A 17,871-nucleotide genomic window follows, 5' to 3' on the forward strand; every position below is an offset into this window, starting at 1 on the left:
GGCCCCGGCGCCCTTCGCCTCCGCCTGCTTCGAGGTGGCGTCGCCGCCCGCCGAGGAGTCGCCGCTGCGCGTGGGGCGGGAGAGCGGCGAGGTGACGCTGGCCGCGGCGCTGGACCGGGAGGCGGCGGCCGCCTGGCAGCTCGTCGTGCGTGTCCAGGAGCACTCAGGTGGGTGCGGGTGTGGGGACGCGGGGCTCCCCGCCGTCGCCGCCGCAAAAAAATGTCGCGTCGTCTTCAGAGTAGTGGCCTTGGCCCCTCAGCGAGTGCGGTTGGTCTTTGAAGGAGTGAAAAGTCCCTGAGTGACAACGAGCGCGGAACGGTGATTCAGCGTCGGGTGTCCGACGCTGCTCTGTCGTGAAAGGTAGTTTTGGGCTCTGAAATATGCAAGTTACTGCAACACTGTAGGTGACAAGAAGCATTGCATTGTTTAGCGAATACAGACGGTGCAGCCACGTAAAATGGCTTGGAGCAGTAAGGTGGTTATCAGAACTATTTTGCTTGTTGAAATTCTTCGTCCTTAATGAGCACCATGGAGAATGCACGGTGTAAGAAAAGAGTGTTACTTATGTTATATACATGTGGAGACGAAGCAAAGTTTTGTCTTGCTGAGACAAAGTATTAGATAAACTATGCTTCTTACATCCAAGTGTTTTCAATTAAAATGCTTCCCATAGCTCTGATCCTCTAAATGCTTAACTTGAAAAATGCAGCTGAAGTCACTGAGTTTTGAGTCGCATGTTTGACTCACAAGCACGATGTGAGTTTTTGCAAGATCAGTGCCTTTGTCTTTATGTGGCTTCTCTTTTTTTAAAAAAAAATCTGAGGAGCCCAGTGTGCACCATTAACATGGCATGTTTCTGATTCAAATTGTCATCGTTCACAGGGTCTTATCCGAGGTAAGTAGAATGGCTCATTTCATTTATCTCTGGCTGATTACATCTTAGCACTTTTTAAAACTTTTAAAATTTTGAATTATCATCTTGGTTAATATATTTCACCTATGTGCAGCTTAGTTTAAGTGTATTTTTAATTGGCTGGGTGGTGGATATCTGTACATTCAGCATGCCGCGTTTTTTTTTGTTACTTGTACAGTGTTCTGAAGATTGTCTAGAATGTGAGTATTCTGGAGAAAATTGTGTCAGCTGAAATCAGTTGGTTTGGTTCATCTTGGAAGGGTTCACATAAGGTTTTGTATTATGTGACTTCTTGTGAAACTATTCTCAGCAGTGCAACTGCTCAGAATAACTTCTGTTAGCCACAGAGCAGTGCAGGCGGGAGAGATGAAAAGCTTCCTATGCTATTCCTTTCCTCTTCTGTTTTGTGGCCGAGGGGTAGCCCATAGGAGTGGAGCAGTTTATTCCTTGATGTCTGTTAAATCCCTGTAGATGCCTGCAGGGATTCTATTTAGTGCTGACAGCTTCAGTGACATCGATACTTCGCCCTGTGAAGCAGACTAGATCACCACCTCATTTCACTGGGGTACTGAGGAGCATCTCTCAAATTCTTCTCTCATTCCCACTTGGTTTTTCTCATGCCTATCATTGTAGCATATTGGTGTCAGTCACTTGGACTGGCTTTATGCTGAGTTCTGTCTTGAGCTTTGGCTGCTAACCAGGAGGTGGATACACCAATTTCCCAAATACAAACACTTTCTGTGTCCTGTCTTTGCTACTCAGCCTCGAGGAAGGTGACATGCCAAAGGGGATGTCATTGCTCAGAGACAGTGACAAAATCTGTCAGGCCAGCCTGAGTATGCTTCTGGGGTGTTCACCCATTCTGTCATGTAGCTCAAGTTTCAGCCCTTTGTTGGTGTCATAGCTTCCTCTGTCAGGATAGATAAGGTGTTGTTAAAAAAGTGGTAGCTACCCTTGCCCCTGGTTACTGCTAGTGATGGTTTGTACTTGTATATCCTCTGAATATAGAAGTCTGACATTGCCTGGAACAAAACTTGTGACTGTCATATGAGAGGTTTCTTTTCCAAAGCAATGCTTGCTAACCCAGTTAAAAAACCAACCAAGCAAACAAAAAAGAACCAACTTCAACTTCTTTTCTTTTCTTTTTTTTTTTTCCCACCATGTTGTCATTTTACTAAATGGTTTTAAGTGATTTCCACTAGCCTGATATATTACTGCTAGTAGTATGAAGTAGTAGGATAATAATCCCTGCGAAATATGCAGAATAGATTCTGACTCTCAGAGACTGGATAGACTGCAATTAATTGTGGGCAGTACAAATGGATAACTCTAGATGCTACTGATTTTAAGTTTCTCCATTAAAAGAAGCCTAAATTCAAAAATACCTTTATTAGTACTAGTTTTTTTTTCATCAGGTAAAGGTTAATAATGACTTGACACCTTTAAAACTCTTCAGTTGCAGAATACTTCTCATTTTATAGGAGTTAAAATACGTAGGTATTTGAAACACATTTAGAAAGTTATGTCTCTTTACTTACTTGCAATCCAAACTTAGTAATGTGAAAAAAGATAACCAAAAGGATGGAATAGGAGAGGGAGAAAGATATCTAGCAGAACTAGCTGGTTTACTTTCGCTGAAATAAGGAAGATATGGAAGATTGCAAAAGTTCCAGGAAAAAAAACCCAGTATTTTTGGAAGTGAGTTCTCAGGATGAATTAAAGCACGACATGGTTATACTGAATTTTGTTGTGAATAAGTCTTAAGTTCAGGTTCTTTTTCCAGTTAGTTTGCTTTGCTTTTAATCTTTGTGCTGGTTTGTTTTACACTGTACATAACCATTAATATTCCAGCAACTATGGTTTTCTGGTATTAGAGCTTATAGTATCAGATGTTGATTTGTGTTCAAGTGCTACAAAGTTGTATTAATTCCTTTAATGTACTTTTCATTTTCTACACCCCTAGTTCTTGCCATCTGGTAGTTGAGAATTGAAAATTAACCAATAATTAATTCTGCCATTAGTCTGTTCTTCAACCCAGACAATGATGTTGATAAGACGAGTTTTAGATGGCTTAGCATATGAAGTCTATCGTCTTTGTCCTTTATCTTTTTGGTGATTATTATGATTCATTTTTGTAACATGCACTTTATTACTTAAAGTAGTAAAGAATGCTTAAAAGCATTGTGGCGCAAGCTGTCCTATTAGATCTCTAGGAAGAAAAACTGATTTTTTTTTTTTTTTCTGGTGGAGCATTCTCAAAATAGTAGCAGGAAGACTGGTATGTGGTAATAAGGCAACATTCAGCAGCATTTCTTCCTAGTTTATGTGACAGCTCTCACCCTTTCGTTCATAAATGGGACTGTATAAGAGATGTCCTGTTCCTGAATTACTTTTTATTCAGAGAAGCAGAAAGATATGTAACAGGCTGTATGTTTATTTTTTCTTTTCAACTACGATAGAATTTTAAATGCTTTTCTCTTTGATTTCTCTTAATTCTGTTCTTTATAATACAACAGTGTGTTCAGGGCTGGTTTTCCACTGAAGTAAATAGTTCCAGATGCAACCAGACCTTTAGAATCTCAGTATCCGGATAATCTCCCACATGTTCCTATAAGAAGGGTTTTCCCACTCTGAGTTGCAGCTTGCGGAAGGTATGAGCTAACTGAGCTGGCTCCCATTGGGGTGGGAAGTACCTGCCAATGTAACAGATATGCTTCTTGCTACATTGAGTATTTCTTAGCAGAAAGAACATACATCTGTATGATGTGACCATAGGCTTGGTGCGGATACACATTTCCCTGCATCAGGGATAGCTTTGAGGGGTGTTTGCAGCATGAACAGCTCTTCAACACGGAGGGTTGGGTTTTTTTTGCAAAGCGGCAGTTGAGCTCTAAAGTTGATTGTAGTGATGTGGACAATTCACTATTATCACTGTTGTCATCACCAGTGCAGCTACATGCTGTAGTTACTTTTTGACTGGACATATTTTCGTTATAAATTTCATGATTTTTTTTTTTTAATGTAGATGCCAAACAAAGTCCATAATTTGTTTGGTATTTTTTGAAATAATACATAATTATTTTGTGTATTTCAGTGCTACAGTAAAGTTAACTGCAATTTGTAGAGGAAATACTATGTTAGTAGGTCTGGTTTATTCTCTGTGTATCTTTTTTGTGACCATTTGATAGTTTGTAGACTTAGTTTTAACATAGTTTATATGTTTTCTGGAAGCAGTAGTTACTGGAAAGAGCAACAGAAAAATCTGGACTTATAGTGCAAAGTGCCTTTTTTATGGTGTGGGTTCTGCTGTACTTGTGGAGGAGTAATCATTCCAGGCCTGGGACAAGAGAGGAGATACTGTCTCATTTTGTAGTTCAACTTCAGGTGAGCTCCTGGCATGAATTCTTAGAAGGAAGGTTTAAAAACAGGCAAAAGTTAGTTTTAAGGAATAGGAGGTCACAGATCAGTCAGGCCTAACAGATTTTGTATGTTGGTAGGATGTTACTTTTCAGATTAGGGTTGACTTGTCCAATGTGACTGTCAGATCTTGGAGTGCAGTAACAGGTCTTGCAGGTCCCTGGGTTTGGCTGCCCATGTTCAAGGCCAGCTCTGACAGGATGCAGCTGGCTAACCTTGGATCAGACAGTTGTCACAAGCCTTGTCTGTGGCCTCTAGCCCATGTCTTGGGAGCTGCCCTTAAACTCAGGTCCTTTCCCAAGCCCCGCCCCCCCAGTGTGTGCTGTACCTGGCCGTGCGTCTTGCTGCTCTGACACTGCCTTGCTGCCTTGGCTTCCCAGCTTGAACCGAGACCTGCCCCATCACTGCATGTTTGTCTGGAGACCACTGGACTGTTGGGTGAACCACGTTTATAACACAGGACCTGCTCTGCTCTTCTTGCTCAGTGACAGTGAGGTCCCTGCCTGCCTTGCTGTCACCCTTGACTCCCATTTCACCTTACTCTACCCTGCAGAGAAGCTTGTCCTCGCTGTTCCTTGGCAATTAAATTCTGCAACTTCAACAGCAGCGTGAGTGCATTTGTATAAAATATTCTCTGTACCCTGACTACCTTGAGAGCATAAATTGCTCTGCCTGGACACTGAACAGAAAATTCAATCTTGAGAGCTGAAACCACTCATTTGAAATTAAAATAAGGCCCAACAATGTTTACGTTTTTCATAATTTACAAATATGTTGGCCAAAAGAAAAAAAAACCCAAAACACCCTTCACAGACACCACAGCCCCAAACTAAATCAAAACATCAGGAAGAACTCATACAATTAGTTTGAGCAACAAGATGCTAAACAGAATTCCAAAATTTCAGGGCTTAACTTCATGAGACTGTTTCTTGTCACATGGTCCTTGATGAGCAAATACCTCTAATGATCACCACTGGTCGCCCTGCCCTGGGCTATATTGTTCAGTTAACCTTGCCTGATGAAGTGATGGCTATGCTCACGTTTTCTGTAGCAGTTCAGATTTTATCCCATTTAATTTACTGGGACACAATTTATTTACTCTTCACAAAAGCATGATACTATTTTTGAAGTCTTTACCCAGTGAACAGAAGATAAAATTTCTTAGACTGTCATACACATGAATATTTTAACATAGAGCTAGCATTTAGTTTGAGAAGCGGCCATTATTTTTCTATTAGTGCCTGGGGGAAGTGTGTGAAAGATCCCGTGTTTCTAATCCTCTGTGCTTTCAAACTCCTTTGACTTTACTTCATCCATGGGAATTAGTTCTGTAATCCCCTGTCATCATTTTTTCTTATCAGAGAATTTACTAAGGGTGATGTTTGACATGCCTTCCAAATAGTTAACAGCAGTCACTTACATTTTAAGTATATTTGTCCTGTTTAAATTGACACAGAGCATGGAGATGCCAGTGTTAGTCAAATGTATATTTTAAACCTTCAAGGTTTTAATGCTTGGAAGCCAAGGATCATCTGTTTTAATTTTATCTGAGACCTTAATCCCTTCCTAGCTGTATTGATTCTATGGGGGTCATCCCTAAGAATGATGTAGCTTCTGGGTGATTTTTTGTGTTTTCTATTCTTATTACCTCTTTTATGAATTATAAGCTTGTTAACAGTTACATATCAAGCTGGCCTTAAGTTGAAATCATCACTTATTATCCAGCAGATGTTTTTTTGTTAAACTGCAATGGATTTCATATTATTAAGTGAAAAGAAAATAAACATTCTGTGTGCATTTGGGACAACTATAGGTGTTTACAGGTTTGGAATGTGACTTATTTGTGGTAGAAGGGAATGTCTGGGGAAGCTTTACAGCACCATGTTGATGTATCAAAACATTCAGACTGAATAAACTATATGCTGTCTACTCCAAGCAGTCAGATTAAAAATATCTTTGTGAGACTACTGGGACTTGAACACCAAAGCTGTTTAGATCTTCTGGCTGTTTATCATCTCAAGCATTGTTTCTGCAAAATAACTAAGTCTTTTTTTTTTTTTTTTTTTTTTAAAGATCTAACTAAATTTTAGCACACATCTGTTAATCTGATGGAAGTAGTAAATTATAGAACATATGGATAGGTTCTTCCTCAAAGCTGGTTTATAACATCTCCAGTTGGCCATTGATTCTTTGACTGACATGGTAATTATCTTTGATCTTTTTCATTTTCTTATTCTGAAAAATTATAATTAATAATTACTTTCTTGTGCATAATGAAACAAAGTACAGCAGGCTGTGTTGGTGTGGCTACTGGCTCTGGTGGCCCTTTTTTTTTCCTTGCACATGATGGGCTACAGAGAAAAAACCAGATTTTTCCCCAGGAAGTTTTAAAGGAAAATTTCAAGAGAACTTCCCAACTTACAGTGATGCAGTAGGTGCTGTCTCTTTAGCTAAGTTCTTTCCTTATGGTAATGATTTTTGGCAGTCAGTAATCATTTATTAAGACACATGTTTTGTTATTTAAGCATGTCTGTTGTGGTTATTAATTTGTAGTCATTATTTCACATCTGGGCATGCTTAGTTTTTCTGTCTGGCGCTCTCAGCAGATGGGATACCACACTGGGAAGTCCCCGATAACACGGTTATCACTTTACTCTCTTCTAATTGGTAATTTATATTAAGATCCTCTCTGCCATGATCATTTAGCTCCTCTTATGCTTTCTTTTGTTTTCTGGTTTGCATTGACTTCTATTTTAAAAGCCATACGAAGGTAAGGAACAGAGATGTGACAGACGGTCATTATTCTGTCTGAAAAAAAGATAAGGCATATTAGGAGGGAATGTGAGCTGTCCACAGCTTGAGCCCATCAAAGTTACCTCTTTTAGAAAGTTTATGTTTTATGAATGAACAAACTACTGTACTTAAAATTAGTCCATCATATATAATTCATGAATTTTCAGAAATGACACTAGAGAAATGTTTGTGCATAACTGTTCTCTGTTTTTGGGGGGATATACAGTAGGACTGGGTACAGTAATCAGTAGCTTGTATCTCATGGTATGGTATGAAAATGGGAACAGAGGTTTCTCCTAATTGCAGCTAGAGGCCTAGGATATTAAGATTTTTTTCTGGAAATGTATCTTTCCAAACTTAAAGTCAGTAGATATTTTACATGAAGACATATTATAGAGCGAGGTATGAGAAGAATTCAGTATGATATTTGCAAAGCCTCCTCAAAACAACAATGCCCTCTCAACCAAACCCAAAATATTTTACTTGCAGTAACCCAAACAAATAACAAACAAACCCCTGAGTTTTCAAAATTTGTCTATTTAAGTTAAAAGTTGGAACAATTTAAAAAACAAAAAGAAAAATACTAACTTGAATCCTTAATTTGCAGATTGACATAGACCAGAATGTAAGAGTGATATTGACCTAAAGGCTTGCAAGACTTTTAACACTCTCATCATATCCTTTTAAGAATAAATCGCAATGACCTAAAAATACTAGGAGCAACCTAGCTTCTCACCCATTATTGTTTAATGATAATAATATAATACCTCTTCTCTCCATACATTCAAGGAATGTATAATATTTGGCTACAATTGTAGAGACATGTTCAGTCAAGTACATATTCTACATTGTCAGATTTTTAAAATCAGAATGTCTGGCATTGTCATTTTTATCAATTACACTGGTGCAGAGAAGCGTACATTTTAATGAATACAAGGATTTTATCTTCAAATCTCATTTTACAGAAGTATCCATCAGATTTTTGAGAGAAAAGACAGTTGTACAATCGTAATGAAATCAGAACTGTGAGAATACATTGGATTTCACAGATTGACAGCATCTTTCATAATCTGACATGGTGAAAAGAGATGGGTTTAGAGACAACTCCAACCTACAGTATTTGACTTTGCAAGCAAACTTTCAGTGTGCATGATTTCCAAGGCTTGATTTAACCACTGTAACATTCAGAAGTTGTTAACTGAATGATTAATTATGAAAGCCCTCTCCTCCTTCCTGCCGCTGTTGGTGTAACAGTGTAAATAGGTAGGGGAATATTTTTTTTTTCCAGTTGCTATGTGAAATGACAGGATTTATTAGTTTGCAGTATATGTGTGCGATGCAATGAATCTTTATAACCCAACTTTGATACCAGGTTGGAGGAGCTAGTTTGTGTTACTTACGTTGAAACCTGTTCCTAGAAAATGAATAGTGACATCACAGAAGAGGTTTTTTTCAGATAAATGTGGATTCAGTACAGCCGTGAAGAACCTAGAGAAGGAAAGAACCATTATTTGATCAAGATACTTGGTCACTACCTGTAATTTCAGTATGTTCTTCAATTTTGACAAGTCTTTAACTTGGACTTCCATAGAGGTTCATGATTTTGAGAGGGTTTTCCATTCCTTCTAAATACCAAGTCCCTCTAAATGACTTAAATTTGATATGACAAATTACTAATTATTTTACAAGCTTGTGACACCCTTTTTAGTTTATTAGAAATTTTCCTAAGCTTTTTAGGCAAAGTATGTAACCCAGTCTTCATAGCATATGAGTATTAAGGTTCTTCCCTGTTGTGGGTTTCCTTTTGTTTTGGTGTTTGTTTCTTTTAAAATAAGAACAGTTTTATTTTATTATACAAATGTGGTTTGTATCTCACCAAAGGATCAAATTTCTGACTTTCATTAGTTATATTATGTTTTTTTCCTCTATATTTAACTCTGATTTTATTAAAAGCTTCTCAGTCTTCACAACTGTGCTTAAGAAGGCACTGTCTGCCTTTTGATTGTGGAGACTGGGAAAAAAGAATCTAGTGAGGAGGCTGACAGTAGGCATTGTCCTTGATCTGCACTGCTGTTTTCTGAAAGACATTTGAATAACAGATTTTCATGCTTTTTCTTGGAGAAGTGACTTCTTTTCAAAAAGGTAAATTTTGTCTTAAACTAGGAAGATTTTAGATATTGCACAAATCCTATCTGTATTATGGCTTGGACCTTGTGGATTTGAAGGAATGTTATTGAATATACAGTAGTTCTGATTTTACTAAATCATTTTCCTCAGATAGCTGAGGTGGCCTGTGTTTTTTTCATCTATTGAAAGGTTAAACAGGTGTAGTGCTAAAATTAGTTTAACATAAAATAGTGAAAGGCTAACACCCAGGGACGTTATGTAGGTAAACAAAGAAGCAGTCTTTGAAATACTTCTGCTATAGAAACCATCAGTTGGATTATGTTGACATGTAATTCTTACGTAGAGTATGTTGGTAGAGAGCTGATTTCATTAGCTGTGTGGATCTAGAAGTTTGCCTACAGGCAGACCTAAAGAAAGGTATTTTACAAACTTTCTCTTTTTTTTTTTTTTTTCCAGTTAGTTATTGCTGCTTTTAAAAAGCATTTTTGCTATGATTAAACTTTCCAGCATGTTACTTGATATTTTGCTTATGTAATTTTTTTCCAGAGGATGAAAATTGTGAGTTATGACACATCATATATTTTCTGTGAGCAGAAATTTGGGCCAGCTAGTGTATTATGTTACCTAATGTAGCTGGAATTCAGAGTAAGGCAGTATAATAAATCCTTCTGTTTATCAGTTTTCAACCACAGATAGGCACGAAAAATAAGCAATTATAGATAGATACCTGTGATGAGGCTTCAGCAGTGGATTATGAAGACTGATTTTAGTGATAGGGAATAAATTTCAGTGCTGCAGCTTTTGTCAGTAGTATTAAGTTAAAAGGAAGTAATTCTAACTGGAGAGAATATCAGAAGAAAAGCAGACCAGGATGAGCTGCCCTAAGAAGGATTTTTGATGATACACGAATTGACTCTAATAGAGAATTAAGCAGTTAAAGTAGGAAAAACCTCTGGACTAGAGTTTATAATTTTAGTTTTAACTTTTTATAGAAATTGAAAAGAGACCTATAGAGAGGGCTTAGTTTTGATATTGCAAAGAGCAAGTAAGTGGTATTTGCAAATATGTAGGAAAAGCAATCTGCTCACAGATTGTTTTTATTAGTTTCCATAGTGAAGAAAAATAGGAAGAGGAAAAATACTTTCTGATCAAATAAAAAGATGGTTTTACCCTTTTGAATATGAAGTATTATTTTCTATATAACTTTTAAAAATCCTAATTTTTAATATAAGGTGTTCTAGTGTTGTGCTACTGTCACGTTTACATGCAGCAAGAGCCATTCTGAGTTTTAGATCTTGTTGCTCAGCATCTGTGAGAAAACAATTTAAATTTTTCTGTTGTCTGAAGTTAGGGAAGAAAATCTGGCAAATGCAAAATCTGCGTGTGTGCCAACAATGTAATTGGCAGAACAATTCTTTTAGTAGTTTTTTTTGGTTTGTTTTTTTTTTTAAATGGATGAAATTGTGTAAGATATCTACTGGCTTGAAAGTCAAGTATCTGGCCTTTAATATTGAGGAAATTTTTATTGGTAATGTGTTACAAAACAGTTTGAAAAATCTTTTAGGAATAATTAAGCCTGTGTCAGATTCCTGACTTAAAGTCTTAGCGGTGGGTTGATCTGCGCTGCTGAATGTAGTTGCAGGTATCTTCACTTGTTGTTGGGGCCTGGTATTTGGAGCAGATAATTTAAGTATAACCTGTCTGTGTGTTTGTAGGACTTAACCCAAATCCATAGAGGATTACTAGTTTTAAGCTGTTTCTGCTAAGATTTGAGTGGGATTGTAACATACTATTTCTCCCATAATGTATCAATATTACTGCACATATACTACTTATATACTACTAATAAACTACTATTAACCATAATACACAATTGTAGGTACGCATGTAATTAATGTATGAGCAAGATACATACGGGGGAGTGTTTTGATGGAAGGAGGCATTGAGACACCTGAGCTATCAAGAGATGTGTTTCTAAAATTTCCTTCCTTCTGCTGTCTTGAAGCACAGGTCATTTTCATAAACAGGGGAGAAAATAAATTTTATATACCTTATTAAAAATGAGTTAAAGATCCAGTTTAAGCTCCATTCTGTAGGCAAACACAGCTGTTCTGTAGGCAAGCAGCTACATCAGTTACACAATATGAGACTGAATTTTGTAATATATGTCATGATAATTACAACAAATAAAAAACTTTTAAATATTTGCTGTGCTCATTAGAATGTGGAGTTATGCTTTAAATAATCACATTAACGACCATATACTTTGAAATTCTTAATGCGTTGTCTTGCTAGACATAGACATATTACACATTATTATCCATATCAGTCTCTTCATGACACTTGTCCTCTGGCAAGTCCTTGCCTGACCTTGCTTCATTGGACACCCTGATGTTGTTTTAACAAGTTGTCAGGTCACAATTGTAGGTCTCTGTGCAGAGAAGTACAGTACTGTTTGGTGTTTCTGTTACAGCTTTTGCTTTGATGCATGGTATGCAGTCAAGGGAAAGCTTAGTTACATCATTTTCCTCCAGACTGCCTTTATCTGAAAGCGAAATCATGATGATTTATTTGGTATTTTTACCTATGAATCAGATTGTCTATGGCTGATGGAAGAAGATAACATACCAATAAGACCTGTAAGGTCCCACACAGTGGAAACCTGTACTGTTCAAGAGAGGCACTTATGCTGGTCTCTTCGATCATGTGCGTTGCTGATCATCCTCACAAAACTCTTAAGATTATTCAGATATTTCAGAGGTAATCAACGTATTGCTGAAAGCTTTGGTCTTGCCAAGATGTCAAATGACACTGAAATCTCTTTTAACTATTAAAACAGAAGTACCTGGAGGAACATGCCCAACTCATTTTAGTTTTTGATTAATAAAGTTTGCTAGAACATGTGATGATTAATTTCACTCCTGTTGCAGTTTTCCACAGTTTCCTTACAAGAGGCATTTCTCAGTTATAATTATGTACTAAGTACTAGCATATTAATGTTCAGTGAACTGACAGTCTTAAGTGACAAGAGAGGAATTTGTATCCAGGTTTATTACTACTTTTTCAATAAAAATCAGTTATTCTTTGACTGTGACATTTTTTTAATAGAGGAATACATATGTGTTAAGAACTTCAGCAGAGCTTGAAATAGAATGAGGTCATGGGTTGATTAGGATACTGATTTTCAGACTCCAGAGAGACAAGGATCAGTAACCTTTCTACTCCTGGCAGGGTTACTAAGGTGGCATTCAAATCCTCAATAGATCTTGCTATTATAGAGGCAGATTTTCAAAGGTTCTTAACTTGGCTTCTAATTTAGTGCTTCCTATTTTAAGCTTGCAGTATGCCCAGCAAATTAAGCTAACGATGGGTCTTTGCAAACTCGTGACAGCTTCCACAAGACCTGTACTTTTGAGAAAAGACAGGCAATTTTGACACTAGCTTCTTCCTTTTGCACTTAGTCTTTTTGGACAACCTTTTAACCAAAATCTTCAGAGCATTCAAGCAGACACTGATCTCGTTTGGTGCTTCTCACTTAGAGCTTACCCCGTTGTGAGTCGCCATGGTGTATGTCAACCTCAGACTCGGATCAATGTCCAGCAAGTTCCCTCCTCTGCAATTTCTTTAGGTGTCTTGGACTGGCTGCCCTGGAACTTTTGAAATGTGCATTCTGACATGAAACACATCTCTGAAACACATCTGGTTGTTTTTAGTGTGATAGTGGGAAAAAATATCTATGCTGCTGCTTTTTACATCATGGTTTTTGGATGTTTTTTTGGTGCTCCTTGTGGCTTTTGTGCTATACAGAGGAGAAAGCTTGCAGCTACTTTCACAGAGTCTGCTTAAATATTGAAGGGAACTATACCTGGGTGACTACAAGGACAGTGCAATAGCAGTGTGGGCTACAGTCACTCTCACCTCAGTGTCAGTCTTTCTTTGTAATGAGGCAATTTGAGTTTATCTTTTGAAACTTTCTTTGGACATTGCATGCGAAGCCAACATTTGAATAGAGAAGCTGAATTTGAGCATCCTTACAGCAGGCCTTCCAACATTTCTGACTGCAGAAGTGCAATACCTAACACACACAAGTCATCTCAGAGTCTTTGTAAGACTTGGATGTACATGGTAATTGATAATTTTTCCATGAAAACCTAAAAATGTGTGTTGCATGTATCCAAGTTCTACGATGGTGCAAAGCATGTTTAAGGTTCTTTTTCAGGAGACTGATTGCTTCTGTGATTTACTGTTTGATAAATTAGAAGTTCGGTTTTGCTGTAGCCACCTTTTTTTTTTATATGTGCTATCTTAAGATAATATTTAATTCCCTGGAATGTTAGATTCTGAGTCCAGGATATAATTACAAATAAATTAATTATTGTTTAACAAGTTACTGTCAATATGTTATCTGTTGCTCTTTAGAGAAAGAAATAAACCTGAGGTACTCACAGTTGTAAAATTCAGATTAATTAATACTGTTTCACAAGTTTAACTGAGAGCAACTTCTGTGGTTATCTTGGATGAATGCTGATTTTTTTTTTTTATCGAGAATTTTCTGGATAAGAACAAAGTAATCAAAGGTCATGATGGATTAAGTCTCAGGGATTTAAACTAAGAAACCTGCACTTGACTTTGTTAATCACAGCACCAAGGAGTTTTCTTTATAACAATCCACTTAGTGGTTGTTTATAAATGGCAGATTGTGATACAGTGTACTAAATAGGCCACTTGCCATCAGGTTCCTAAGTATGCAAAGCTGAAGCTTGCAGTACCTCTGTGGGAGTGAAGGGATAACAACAGTAAATACATACATCAGACAAAAGTAACATATTTTAGTTGGACCATGGATTTTTTGGAGAGGGATGTAATGCTGAAATTAAGGAAGTGGAGAGGGGGAGAGAGTACAGCTGTCCAACCTAAGTGGCACACTTTCCTGGGAGAATATTCCTCCTTAGCAAGATAATACTGTTGACAGGATTAGACATTTTGGCAACACTTTGTATTTAGATTCTTAAATACTAAGTACTTTGAATTGTTAAGTAGATTTAAATTTAAATGGATATTTTTAGATATTCCTCTTTGTATGTTGTTTCAGTTCTTGTAAAGCTATTTTGAAAATAACCGCATATGTGTAGGTATGTTGTCACGTATATATAAATAATAAATACACTCTAAAATCAAGCATTGACACCATCAACTTTAAAAATTCTGAATTTACATCCATTACTAAACTTGTGGATAAATCGTGTTTTAAATGTAGACAGCTGTTTTGACCTGGATCACATTCCCTTTCACCTCCCCAGGCTTGTTAGCTGGGGCATAGTGCCATGTCAGTGCAGTTGTACTGCCCTCAGAGTCAGACAGCATGTGCACACAGCAGTCTTCTGCAGCCAGAGGCATTAAATATGGACTGCAGGAAACTCCAAGTTGGCTTCTGAAGCAAAATTTACAAGTTCAGAGCCAGTCCACTTAAGAGCTAAGCTGGCCAGAAGGCCTAAATCATATTTATGCTGTGCTCCCTAATGTTACTGATAAATATTATCAGTTACAAAAAGAATACTCTGTCACAGTCTTGTGTTACCCCAGCTAAGTTGCTTCAAAATCTGAGCTAGCTGTGATTGAAGGAAGCATTTTTTTTTTTTTTCCAGTTGAAAGTATATATAAATTTATTAAGGGGAAAATGGCTTTGTATCACTTTGCTTTCTTTGGAATGTGAAGATTTTAATCGTATCCTTTGGTCTTGTGTTCAGAAACTTTCTTCACTCAGGATATTTCCCATGCTTTCCTTCTTTAACAGAAATGCTTAACTCCATTCCTGGAAATTTCAGAGCAGTTTCTTCAGTCTGGCATTTTTCCTTTCTGGCACTTTTCAGCAATACTTGCCTGATATTTATTAGTTATTTAGCAGCTCTACTGTCTTCACTGGTTGATTTAATAATGGCAGAGGTGTAGCAAATACTTTTTTCTCAATTTTTAAGGATTTTCTGTTGTTGATACTTGAAGAATTGAATAATTCTATTTTGTGGTGGCTTGCTTTGGGGATTTTTTTTGTTTTTTAGCAGCATTTAATCTTATAATAGAGGTGAAAACCATATTAGGATTTCAGTGAACTTTCTAACCAGGAAAATCACTAATTAGGGTAGATTGATTAGAATTTTTTGGCAACAAATATTTAATTTTCAAAATTCAGAGTTACTGTAATCATTGCATAAACTTATTTTTTCTTCAGCAAGAAAACTTTTCAGAAAATGTGTATTTAAATTTTGAAAATTCAAGAATGTCTAATCTTTCCTTAAAGAGATATTAGAGTCTAATATGGGTGGGCCTGATCTTGCAGTTCATCAGTACTTGTACTGGTTATTTTTTTCCTCCCCTTGTGTCTGTATGCTGTCGATTGCAGAAGAGCCTTACAAGTTTTTCTGGATTACATGTCAATATCGCAGACAATACACACTCAGGAATTGATACATGCTTCTGTTACTCTGAGTGCCTTTAAGTAGCTGTCTAAGTATATCTTCATTTTTCTGTGACCATTAGGAAAGGATTGGTACTTGGTGCACTTGTCACTTACTGTGACAGATGTGAACGACAATGTACCTGAATGGGCCATGGAGCCCTTCCCATTCTTGGCAGTGGTTTCCCCTGAAGCTATGGGAGGTACTGAAGTATACAAGCTGCTCACTGTGGATGCAGATGAAGGGATCCATGGAGCTGTAGAATATTTTCTCTTGGAAGGTAAATTTTAACACTGTCATACCCTGTGTATTAGATTTCACCACTCTGATTTTTTTTTGTCTTTCATCCTCAGTTTCATTGGTGAAAGATACTCTGTTCCTCTTGCAAAAGATTGATGAGCCTTCAGGTCTGTATGTGAGAATAGACAACTCTTATTAAGGGTACAGACAGATTTGACAGATTTGAAGTGTGTTCTCCCTTCGAAGTTGGGTTTGTGCCCAGGTTATCTCTTGGGGGATGATGGGGACTGGAGCAGTCAGTACTCCTCAGGGCTTTGGCAAGGGGGTGGCAATGGCAGCAGTAGTCAGTACCTCTCTGCTGGGCTGCCTGTTTATGAAATAGGGCAGTATATGGAGCACAGTTTGTTGGGTGGAGAGGGTTAATATTACTTCTCCCTTGTGGAAGTCATGCTTCTGGTTCATTTCTAACAACTTTTTAAGGGTCTGGGGTTGTGCCTTAGCTTTGCAAAGCTAGTACAGACTCATTAATAATTTTCTTTCTGGAGGTCTTAAATTTCAGTAATAGTTCAAAACTGTCTAGGCAGAAGAGGAGTAGCAATACTGTTCCAAAGGTGAATTTGTTCCTCTTGGCCAGGACTCTAGCAGGATATTTTCTGGTAAAGGATATTTAGGGTCAAATAACATTGAAGTATTGGAGGATAAAGAAGAGTAAGAATTGTCTAGAAAAGTAAAATGCAACTTAGAAATGTAATCATGGATGTAATTACTGATTTCTAAGTTCTAAACAACTTTTGAATATTTCTGTGCATGCTGATTCTAAGCCAAAACCAACTTGGGATTTGATACCATATTTTCCTATTAATTTTAATCAAGTAAGAATGTTCTTGCTGACAACAATTTGTGGAACTGTTCTTTTTAGGTGGTGAAGACAGATTTGAAGTTGACAGAGACACTGGCTGGATTAAAACAGCAGGTTTGCCATTGGTGAGGGACAAGGAGTATTTGCTGACTGTACTAGCAGCAGATAAACTTGGAAGCAGAAGGTCTCCAGCCTCTGTTTCTGTAATTGCTGGATTTCGACCACCACAGTTCACCAACATATCGTACTTTGTTTATGTTCCTGAAAGTATGCCACAAGGAAAATCGTAAGTAGCAGTTAAAAATAATGCAGTGAGATTGTGTTCCTAGTTTAACTTCTGTTTGATCTCCTCAAAGTCTCAGTATTGTTTGTGAATCATAATTAGATAATGTAACAATTTAGATACCTTAATATAAGTGATCAAGATAAAGTTTGATGTATTTTTTTAGTCACCTTTTTATACAGGAGACTGATACTGAATAATTACGGTTTCTTGCTTCTTTAAATCATATAGGAAGTATTAGTAGACATTGATTGTGTCTTAATTCCACCCCTCCCTTTCTTCCCAGGCTCAGCTTTGCTCCTGATTTCTCCACCTCCTTCCCCCAGCGATGCAGGGGGCTGGGACTGGGGGGTGCAGTCAGTCCTACCCTTTCTTCCTCCCGGGGGGTGGAGGTGGAACTCCTCACATTCTTCCCTTGCTCCAGTGTGGTTCCCCTCTTACAGGAGACAGTCCTCCACAAACTTTCTCCAGTGTGAGTCCTTCCCATGGACTGCAGCCGTTCCCATGCTGCTCTAGTGTGGGTCCCTCCTGTGTGTTCCAGTCCTCCCAGTGCCGACCTACAACAGTGAGGGCTTCTTCCCACAGAGCCCTGGCCTTCTTTGGGTGCAGCCAATAGCTCTGGCGTGGGGCCCTCCACAGGCTGCAGGTGGATATCTGCTCCACCAGTGACCTCCATGGGTGACGAGGGTGGCCCTGCCCTCTCACCACAGGCTGCAGGGGTGTGCACTGCCACATGTCCCCACTCCCTTCCTCCTAAATTCTTCCGCTGACCTCAGTGTTTGCATAG

The 17,871-nt window shown here is 37.9% G+C and overlaps 1 protein-coding gene across 1 annotated transcript in view; it reads left to right on the forward strand.

The window, feature by feature from the left end:
- Positions 1-6: 6 nt before the first annotated feature.
- Positions 7-17,871, forward strand: part of LOC113484532 (neural-cadherin-like) — a 64,218-nt gene continuing 46,353 nt past the window's right edge. Inside the window, 3 exon segments of the mRNA XM_026856950.1 lie at positions 7-167; positions 15,785-15,982; positions 16,862-17,087. Of these exon segments, the coding sequence (XP_026712751.1) occupies positions 15,856-15,982; positions 16,862-17,087 (353 nt within the window). The 5' untranslated portion in view covers positions 7-167; positions 15,785-15,855.

This window comes from Athene cunicularia (genome assembly GCF_003259725.1).
Source record: "Athene cunicularia isolate RWA chromosome 11 unlocalized genomic scaffold, athCun1 chr11_part1, whole genome shotgun sequence".
Taxonomy (NCBI): Eukaryota; Metazoa; Chordata; class Aves; order Strigiformes; family Strigidae; genus Athene; species Athene cunicularia.